The 11,094-nt window shown below is 40.3% G+C and overlaps 1 protein-coding gene across 1 annotated transcript; it reads left to right on the top strand.

Annotated features, from left to right (window-relative positions):
• The first annotated feature begins 1,238 nt into the window (after positions 1-1,238).
• Positions 1,239-10,218, top strand: LOC125548217 (dipeptidyl peptidase family member 6-like). The gene is made up of 18 exons (XM_048711883.1): positions 1,239-1,528; positions 2,631-2,800; positions 3,521-3,628; positions 3,720-3,791; positions 3,921-4,068; positions 4,749-4,831; positions 5,417-5,472; positions 5,697-5,824; positions 5,918-6,008; positions 6,125-6,190; positions 6,281-6,503; positions 6,726-6,827; positions 6,961-7,046; positions 7,122-7,244; positions 9,043-9,112; positions 9,213-9,304; positions 9,710-9,814; positions 9,913-10,218. Exons 1-18 carry the CDS (start codon positions 1,266-1,268, stop codon positions 10,024-10,026), a joined length of 2,100 nt encoding a protein of 699 aa, XP_048567840.1. The 5' UTR covers positions 1,239-1,265; the 3' UTR covers positions 10,027-10,218.
• Positions 10,219-11,094: the final 876 nt, after the last annotated feature.

Raw genomic sequence — 11,094 nt, 5'->3', positions numbered from 1 at the left:
TCTCAAGGTCTCGATATCCATCCGCTCCTTTTAGTTTATGGTTGGTATATAAGTAAGCATGTGACGGCGCGAATACCCTGACTAACATCTTTGGCGTTACTATTAAACAACTAACTAAGGCTCGAGTAGCCAGACTTATAAGGGAGAAGACCCGTGGAGGTCCCCAAAACTAATGTAGAAGATAAAGGCAACCAAGTGACCCGCCACGCCGGATTTAACCTATTGTACATGAACGATAGCAGATAGGAATCGCTGGCACAGAGAAAGGTAGCAACTCAGAACCTTTGGGCCAAATTAAACAGCGGAAAGACTAAAAACCTGACGTCAGATTTTTAGACATGGCGAATCAAACGTTTTTCATGGCAATTTTTACTGGCGCGAGGATGGCAATTGTAGTTTGCAAGCACGGCAATTTTTTTGGCAAAAAATAAACTGAGACGGATTTCTTGTGCTCGTCAACTAAACTTGTTATCCTTGACGGACATAAGTTGCCGTGAAAAAAATTGGATTTTTCAAGCCTAAAAATCTAACATTCGCTGGATATCCGTGGCTAGTGTAGATAGAGTAACCCAATCTCCCTCCCCCAAGGAGAAACCCAACCAAGCTGTTGCACCCAGCCCGAGACATTTGTCATGAGCTGGGGCATATTTGTCATGCTCGCCAACTAAGCTTGCCATCCTCGACAAACACAACTTGCCATGAAAAACTTATGATTTGTCATGCCTAAAAAATCTGACTTTCGCTGGATATCCGGGTCCATGAAACAATGGCTAGTGCCCATCTGAGTAACCCATCTCCCTCCCCAAGAGAGAAACCACCAAGCTGTTGTACCCGGCCCGAGACACCATCATAACCAAGGCTAGTGATCGCCAAATTTCCTAGCTCATCGTTTTAGACAAACAGGCGCGGGGCTCTGCTTTTCACCAAAGCGAAGAGTAACCAAGTTGGGGCTGGGTACACCGGCTGTTGTTACAGGGGAGCTCAATCTCACACAAAGAAAAGACAACACGTACGGCAGAAACTCTCGCTACGGGAGCTCAATCTCGCAATATAATGCAGAGAATGTACGAGAAAAAAAGAACATTTTTGTTAAGAAACATATAATGCAAAATTCCAGTTAAAATTTTATTTTCTTTAAAGGAAAAAAAAAACTCTGTTGATTTGATTTCATATTCGGGATGATAGTCAGAATGATGCTGCACTCGCACCATAGTCGCAAAACCCCACCTAAACCCCTATAAAATCACAGTCCACGCCCCCCGGCCATGGAGACACTTCTCCCCGCCTGCTCCGCCTCCTCCCCCGCATCCGCCTCCGCCGCGCCGCCCGGCATGTCCTCCTCCTCCCCAGCTTCTCCAGCGCCGGCTGACGCCGCGGGAGGGGAGAAGCCCACGGCGGCGCCGTACGGGTCCTGGAGGTCGCCCATCACCGCAGACGTCGTCTCCGGCGCCGACAAGCGCCTCGGTGGCATCGCCCTTGCCGGAGACGGCCGCCTACTATGGATCGAGGGACGCCCCGAGGAGAAAGGGTGAGTAAACCACTGCGTCAATGCTTACAACTGCTTATTGATTCACCGCAAGGCATGAGGAGACGCTCCCAGATTTGTACCTCGTAGCTTCGAATTGCTAAACATTGTAGGGGCATATCTGGAGTTGTTTCTATAGCTGCTTTTTGGGGCATCTAACTGCATTGGGCACGCACCACTGTACCAAAGGACTGACGGGTTCTATCACCTCAAGTTGATATATATATATATATATAGCACTGAATATAAGGAAAATGTTATTTGGAGGTGGGGCGTTATGGTCTCGGCATAAATATATATAGCACGTATTTTGTTTACCATAAGAGTAAAGATCTACTTCCTCCGTTCCTAAATACTATAAGTCTTTTTAGGGATTCTAATATGAACTACATACGGATGTATATAGAGATATTTTAGAATGTAGATTCACTCATTTTGCTTCGTATGTAGTCCATATTGGAATCTCTAAAAAGATTTATATTTAGGCAGTTCTCAGAAGAGGGACGACATCCCAAACGACACTGATTCCACGACTTATAGCTGGAAGTCTGAAACTGTTTTTCTCTGTATAAACAAACTATAAAAGTGCATGCACAGGAGTATGCGACGCGAGTGATGAAATTTGACACATGACAGATGTATTTGCTTGATGAATGTTAAGTCAACATGCTTGAGAACATTCAAGCGTGCAAGCTATGGCCCCAGCCTATTCGTCGTGGCAAATGAAGCCTCTTTCTCCAAGTCACTGCTCTTTCTTGTTGTAAGCTGCTGGTTCTATATATATATAGCACTGAATGTAAGCTGCTGGATACCAGCATATATACTCTGAAAACTTCGCTTTCAGTGAAAAACCGGTCCAAGTGCCTTTTCTCTGAATAAAATTGCATGCCATGAGTGCGTGCATCCTACACACAAGATAAAATGGTATTCGTATTTCAGATGAACTGAATGATAAAATCCTTCCTCGCACCATATGCCATGAGTGCGTGCATCCTACACGCTGAATATTTGTTGTACCATATTCAATCCTGGTAGGCTTCAATTAGTTTGCATCGAAACTCAAAATTGAATATTTTGTGTCAGATTTAACTAATTTTGTTTCCAGGCGTATGGTTATTGTAAAGGAGGATGACAAGCCTGTGGATATCATACCTCCGGAATTTGCAGCACGCACCCTTGTTCAAGAATATGGAGGTGGTGCATTTGCAGTCCAAGATAATACTGTTGTTTTCTCAAACTACAAGGATCAACGTCTGTACAAGCAACCGACTGAAAGTAAGTGGGATGGTAATCACTTATAATGCAGCTAGTTCAACAAAACTCTAATCCACATGTGACATGCCAATAAAAACAGGTAATTAAGTTGGAATTATAAAGTGTCTATCAGATAAAACAATCTTACGTTCCATTACATATCCCTTCATGGGTTAGTGCATAGATTGCATATTGTGTTCATTCAAATGCGTAATATGAGTACAATATGCAATATAGTATGAAGGAAAAAAAAACAAAAAAAAGAGTGATGCCAACATAGCCCATACAATATAGGGAGTAGTTCTGAAGCCCAGGATTGAATGCCTAAAAAACTTATCTGTGGGATCACCCAATATCGGAATCGGTAGGCTAGCTAAGGCTCTCTGTCCTAATCCTCATGATTCATGGATCATGACTGCAGGAGAAGAACTTGCATTTAGGTTCAATACTTATCATTGACAGCCGATGAAGTGATATGATGTGTCTGACAGGAAAACTAGCCAATCTTATTTGACTGAAAACTGTAGTGGAGGTCTCAACAGCATATGTTTTGTTAACTATAAAAAACTGTACAAGTAAGAAGGCTGTACAAGGCTGAGTACACAAGATGGCTAGGGAGGGTTGTAGGAATTGGCACTAAGTAATTACATCTCTTTAGAACCATTTGATATTTCATCTTGAGCAAATTAAATTAAACTATGATGTTTTTTCATTTGAAATCATTTCACATGATTATTACAGTTGGAAGTCTGCCCGTGCCTCTTACACCCGATTTTGGTGCACCTGATGTCAGTTATGCTGGTGGTGTCTTTGATCCACACTTCAGTCGTTATGTTACTGTGATGGAAGGTACTTCACATATAATTTGTTTACAGACTTACATGTAGTCTAGTTGCAGGATGAACTATTGTACTCTTGACATGCTCAAATTTCTTGATAGATAGGCGAACGAGTAACTTGAATCCCGCTACAACAATTGCGTGTATAAACTTAAGCGGTGGGGATATCCATGGTAAGACTAGAAAATTATATAGCTTGTACGGTTGTACCAAGTAGATCTATATTTTTGTTTGATTCTTCCTATGTTTACTCTGGGTTGATGTTTTGACTGACAGTACCTCACATATTTTCTGTATTGAAGAACCCAAGGTGCTGGTCAGTGGGAATGACTTCTATGCTTCTCCAAGAATTGATCAAAACAAAAAGCGGATGGCATGGATTGAGTGGGGTCATCCAAACATGCCATGGGATAAATCAGAACTCTGGGTTGGCTACTTCTCTGAAAGCGGGTAAATGGAATTATCGTTTGAACTAGATATTAGTACATGCTGCGTTTTCTTGTAAGATTAGATACAGTTTGTTTCCTTAGATAAGATCCTTAGGATCCAAATCTGTTTTGTTTACCTGTCATACAAGTTGATCGGCCTGGCGTATATAATGGCACCCTGTCTTCGCGTAGGTGCCGTACCTCCACCAGATGGTTCCGGGGTGGTGAGACTTTCGGCCTTGCCATTCTGGTGAACGGCTATAAAACCCTAGACCGCCACAGGCCCCAACCAGTGACATTCTCTTAATGTCAGTTTTGACTTGGACTTGCATATTTTCGTTCTAATTAAGGAACTATACAGTATTCACATTTTCCTAAAAGCGTATATGGGATTCTGTTTGTATATATATAGTACTCCCTCTATTCCTAAATATAAGTTTTTTTAAAAGATTCCACCATGGCCTACATACGGAGCAAAATGCGTGAATCTACACTCTAAAGTATGTCTATATACATCCCTATATAATTTGTAGTGTAATCTCTAAAAGACTTATATTTAGGAGCAGAGGGAGTAGCTTGCATCATGGTACAGGCTAGATTAGTGACTACTGTGCTTAATACGTTGCAGCAAGCTCTAGTATTACACTCCATTTATCATGGGCTTTTAAAATTTCTAACTGCTGCTGATTTGTTTGTGTGCAGAGAGTTGACCAAACGGGTCTGTGTTGCTGGAGGCAACCCAATGCTGGTGGAATCCCTTGCTGAGCCTAAATGGTCTCCAAAAGGTGTCATTTGCCAGCTAAATTTGCCTATATTCCTTGTTATTTTCTTAAAGTTATGTTACTATGCTTACTTGGGTGATAAAGACGTTCCTCGTAAGCGTATTATTTCGCTCTTTCGTTTTGTTTCTTAAGTAAGTTAAACACTTTTTTTTGCACATCTTCATGGTTTCTAAAGTATTGTTCTTGAACAAAGTCAAACAACCTACTCTACTTGTGCGTTTTCATCGTTTCAGTACACTCTTCTATTTGAAGATCGAATTGTTTTATATTATGTTGAGATTGACGTCACTAGTTTCTGTTGTTGGTCTATCAATTTATTGATTCAATATTTATTGGAGCTGCTTTAACTAAATGGACTATCATAGTTTGTGGGGAATTCTTCTCTATAGATCAATAAAGGTTATCTTCAATACGGAAGTGCATATGTGCTATTGTTTTCTGGGTCTTCTGTTCACATATCACACTACCTAGTGATTGAACTGTTTGATTACCTATACAACTTTAGTATTAATATATTCGCTTCTACGACTAAAAGGTGACTACTGACAACCAGAATTTAACCATGGCTTGATGCATGCAAACTTGCAGGAGAACTATTTTTCATAACTGACAGAGAGAGTGGATTCTGGAACATTTATAAATGGGTAATGTGGTTTTCTTTCAGTACTTGAGTTCTGTTTTTCATAACTGACAGAGGGAGTGGACAAAGAATGTAACATACATTTTGACGACACTGTTCGTGTTTTGGGTCATGGAGATTGGAGTAATAACTTTAAATGTCATGACACATGGCATGGTGATTAAATACTACATTCTTTGTCACCATCTGATCTTTGCTTGCGTAAAATATCTCTGCACTATGTATCAGGTTGAACACAGCAATGAGGTTGTTCCAGCGTACACATTAGATGCTGAGTTCACCAGACCATTGTGGCTTTTTGGCAACAGCTCTTACGCTTTTCTTGGAAAGAGCAATCACATCATTTTAACTTACAGGTTCTGATAATTCTGTAAAGTTGTTTGTTTCATTGTCATATTTTTTGTTGATGAAACATCTTTAAATACAATCCTAATACCGATGTAACACAGGCAGCTCGGAAGGTCATATCTTGGTGTTCTAAATTGTGATTCAGGCTCAGTTTCATTGCTCGACACCCCTTTCTCTGATTTGTCCAATGTGGTAAGTACCAGAATCTACAGGCCCTCCATCTGAAGTTTTTGTTTCATGTATGTACCATGTCATGTTACTTCAATTTCATGCTGGTGGTTGAGATGACCTCTTCCGTGTTTTGGCAGGTTGCTGGAAATGATTACTTCTATATCGAAGGTGCATCTGCAAGTGTCCCAATGTCAATTGCAAAGGTGTCTAGGATGTGACATCCACATTATTGGTTATGTACCGACGATGTATTAGAGCATCAACTCATGCAACATGTATGTGTTTCTTTCCAGGTGACTTTGGATAAGAACAAAACAAAAGCAATTAGTTTCTCAATAGTCTGGTCTTCCTCACCAGATGTTGTGCAGTATAGACCTTTCTTCAGCACCCCAGAATTTATTGAGTTCCCTACATCCAGCCCTGGGCAGAAGGCGTATGCCTATTTCTACCCACCTTTGAATCCCATGTTTCAAGGTTTACCAGATGAAAAGCCTCCATTGCTGGTCAAAACGCATGGTAAGGAAATTAATGAACCCTTTTGATGTCTCAAAATAATTATTCGTAGACAATTTCAGTGTGGCATGCGTTTGTGGTGTGTGTGTGTGTATGGGTGTGCGCGGGCACACCACGTGTCCGTTTATTTCATTGAAAGTTGGATTGTTAAGTGAGTTACAGGATCCTCCGTATTCCATAATTACAACAAAACCATGCAGCTTTGATGCTTCCCACAATTTTCAGGAGGACCTACGGCTGAAACACGTGAAATTCTAGACCTTAGTGTCCAGTATTGGACAAGTCGAGGATGGGCATTTCTTGATGTTAACTACGGAGGAAGCACTGGTTTGTCATTGCCTCTAGTATTCAGATTAGACGGATTCTTCATTCTATATTGATTGTAATTAAGGCTTCGGGTTCATTTAAATTATTAATTGTTATTACTGTATGCTAAACTATATTGAAATATAAACTGAAGGATATGGGAGAGAATACCGAGAGAGATTATTGGGGAAATCGGGTATTGTCGATGTTGATGATTGTTGCAGCTGTGCAAGATTCCTGGTACGTCCTATGATCAACGATTCTAATAGTATAAGAATTTTTAACAATGCTCACAGTGCATCTTACTTAATTAAGGTCGAGAGCGGGAGCGTAGATGAACAACGCCTATGTATAACGGGGAGATCAGCGGGCGGATACACTACTTTAGCTTCACTCGCATTCAGAGATACATTCAAGGCTGGAGCATCTTTGTATGGTGTAAGTGCTCTCTTTTGAGAATATATTATTTATTGGCTTGCTATAAACAAACTTTCACCAGATACTCAGTGGTTTCTGCAGTTTCTGTATTTGTTTTCTTAGAAACAGTACGTGCCTGCATTCTCAAAATGGTAGTCATGGAGGCTATATTTGTTCATTCATCCCCTTTTTCGGATACACGAAAAAATCCCTTCTCCATTTCATTATAAAACAGAAACAAAGTGTTCTACATACAGCAGAACAGACCACAGTAGATGCTAAACCCTACACTAAGAAGAGAAACCTATTACTGTTCTCAAAGAAATTTACTCTCCTCAGGTAGGTAAAGAGCAGCAGAAGCTAAAACCGAAGTTTTCCTCTGCTGGCTTCCATTTCAGTTGCTATAATGGGAGTACCAACTCAATGGTTTCTTGGGCCAGAAGAGATTTCGCAAGGCCTTTCCTCATGGAAGCTTCCATTAATGCCGTCTGGTGCATTTGGAAGCAAAGAAATTCTAAAATCTTCCATAATACCCGCCCTAGCTTAGGCTCTTGGTCATAAGCCAAGCCAGGATTGGAGCGGCGTCGCAAGCACCTTGCTCATCCGGAGGGAGAGCGCAAAGAGATCTCTCTTAGACCTTAGTCCTTCTCCAACTGTAGGTTTCCTTAGTGGCTGCATCTCTTTGCCTGGCCCAAGGCAGGAATATTCAAGAACATCATGTGTCCCTGTGCGCATCCTTATAGCCCCTATTTGGAACTCAGGAAAATTTCCTGATTCTTGTGGGAGTTGAACTCTTTCTTGTGAAATTTCTGAGTTCCGAACAGGGCCAAGTGTGATGTGCCTTTTTAGTTGATATATACAGCTAATAATATATCCTCACAACGTATTTGCTGGCTTTGGGAATAAGCTCAAGGAGTGCTCTAGGGACTAGGGCTTATGGACAAATCTTAGTCATCATGCCATCCATAATGACCCTGGGTGCGTTTGGTTAATATGGTTTAATAGTTTGTTAAATGTTTCATGAATTCCTTATGTGTTTTGGTTGCAGTTAATACCAAACAACTCCGGTATGGTTGCGGTAAATTAACACATGACAAATTGACAAGAACTTAAAGTATCTCGCTGACTTTACAGGTTCACATTACAAAGTACAAATTTACACATGACAAATTGAGTAATTAACATCAGAAGCATGCTAGTATCAACACCAACAGCACCTAAGCAAGGAGCAAGCAACAAGCAACAAGCAGCCAATCACAACCAGGCGGATCTATGCTGCATTAGTCATATCATACAACATTTTCTTATAGCAGGAAGCATTTTAGCATTAGCAAGCACCAAGTAGATAGTGTACACATGCCAGTTTAATGTCATAACGAACTAATGCTGTGCGGCCGGCTATTGTTTCATGCTTAATTGTGAGTCGGACCAAAGGCGAAGAGCCCAATTGTCCAGGATGAGCGCTGAGATGGGCTAGGCCTTGCAAGTGTTCGTTGTTTGGTAATAACCAAATTAGTTCGGTTTTGTACAAAATAAACCAAACCTTTAGCGGTTAGTAATTTTCCAACAATAATGATAAGCAATAACCACATCAGCCGGCTGGTAACCGAACATCCAGCTTTGCATAACCGGCCTGGTCTTGGTTCGATACCATATTAACCAATAACCATATCCATACGATCGTTTTTATTAGTGGACTGGTTGAAACTTGAAAATGCAGTTTAGTGCCATTTTGGTTGCTATAATTTAGTCATTCTATTTTTTTGCTGTTTGTTTGTATAAACATAAAAACTAACTCTTTTGCTGAATTGATGATCAGATTGGTGATTTGTCTTTGATGAGAGCAGACTCGCAGAAATATGACTCCCATTATATCGACAATCTTGTCGGTAAGAAAGTATCTCATCATTTTTGTTTCGGAAAGGGGAGTTCAACGCATCAATTAGTATGATTAATTTAATAGTTGCTTCTTCCACCACATCCTTTCAGGAGATGAAAGAGCTTACTATGAGAGGTCACCAATCAACTTTGTCAATAAATTTACATGCCCAGTAATTCTGTTTCAAGGGTTGGATGATAAGGTAGGTGTTGATCATCAACCACATTGGTTATCATGAATTCATGAGTACACAAGTCGGTAGAACCAAGCACATGTGTGTTTCTTTAACATTTGAAGTTATCTTTGGACTCTTGAGATCATGTTTCTTCTGTAGTGGATTAGCCACTCTGTTCTTCAGATTGTCATATTACAGTTCCTCCTGTAAAACTAATGGCCAGGCTTCCATATTTGCATAGGGTTTGTATGTACTTTGTTGAACATACTTAAGATTGATGAATCATTGCCTGCAACATTTCTTTGTGCAAAATGTCAGGTGCAATCTCACATGCAAAAGTTTGCTCTGGTTTTGTGCAAAACTACAACCTGCATTTAGCTAAGGCCGAAATAGACCGTAGCAAAATATTTCACTTGCCTTAATGTTTCGCAGGTCGTACCACCAAACCAGGCACGTAAAATATACCAGGCTTTGAAAAAAAGAGGTCTGCCTGTTGCTTTGGTTGAGTATGAGGGGGAGCAGCATGGGTTCCGCAAGGTTGAATACTGTACTAATAGTTGCCTTTCTACATCTTCTACCCTATTAACTTTCAAGGTTGTCATGGATTTCATCTTCACATTTTTCACTCTGAACAGGCCGAAAACATCAAGTTTACCTTGGAGCAGCAGATGGTGTTTTTCGCTCGATTAGTCGGGAAATTTGAGGTGGCGGATGATATAACTCCAATCAAGATCAAAAACTTCGATTGAAGTGCAGAAGAAACAATCGTAGCATCAGCTTACATTTACTTTTAGAACTTGACTTTTTAGTGTAATGGTGTCTTGTCGCTATGTAACTGTTTACGTGTTTTACAATACTGTTTACATGTTTTACAGTGCGTCTCTTCGTATTTGTTTTGGATTATGTGAAATAGAATGAGATGCCCACCGTGATGTTTTCTACTTGCCCAGCAACAAGAAAGAGCGTTCTCTAGTCATGTCATGTTTTCAAGTGGAGCATGCAAAAAGTTGTGGACCCTAATAGAGAGCTGACGTTCCCTACAGGAGGACGTTGCACGAATGAACGTTCCCTCATGGAGGCTCACACGAGTGAACGGCGTTCGCTCAAAAAACCTCTCCAGGAAACGTTTCAGGAATTGCCATCTTATAATAGAGAGATTTGTTATCCTATAACACATAGATTTGCCAGGACGCGGATTTGGTGAACATGGGTGCGCGTGCACCCTTTATGAATAGTAAATTTTAAAAAATACTAGAAAAATTCAGAAAAAACTGAATTTATTTTTGTAATATAGATAGTCAGCCAGTATACTCGCATATGACGTTTCATGAAGACATCACGTCCGTGATAATCTGGGCAAAAATGACAAAATCGAAGCTAATCAAAACTATATTAAAAACATTGTTTAATGCATAGTATGGTCGTATTTGTATTTTTTTCACTAAGAATACCATGGGTGTCAATACATCATGAAACTTCACACGTGAGTAGAATGATCGACCAAGTTTCATGCCGCAAAAATTCAGATTTTTTTAATTTTTTTGTATTTTTTTATGAATATATTGTTCACATGGGTGCGCGTGCACCCATGTTCACCTTTGTATTTTTGTGCTAAAGAAGAAATAATTGTTATGCTATAGAAGAAAATTTTTCATACTATAGCAGAGAAAATTGTCTGGCATTTCAGAGATTTAACATGCTGTAGTCAGCAGATAGAATAGACAGGCTAAAAGAGAAGAGGAAAGTCATGCTTACATGTTTACAAATTACCATCTTGCGGCTATACCTGGCCAAAACTCAGGCCGGGCCAAGCTTTG

Source organism: Triticum urartu, chromosome 1, assembly GCF_003073215.2.
Source record: "Triticum urartu cultivar G1812 chromosome 1, Tu2.1, whole genome shotgun sequence".
Classification (NCBI taxonomy): domain Eukaryota; kingdom Viridiplantae; phylum Streptophyta; class Magnoliopsida; order Poales; family Poaceae; genus Triticum; species Triticum urartu.
Note: the sequence above shows the minus strand (reverse complement) of the source record. Positions and strands in the feature narration are given on the sequence as shown.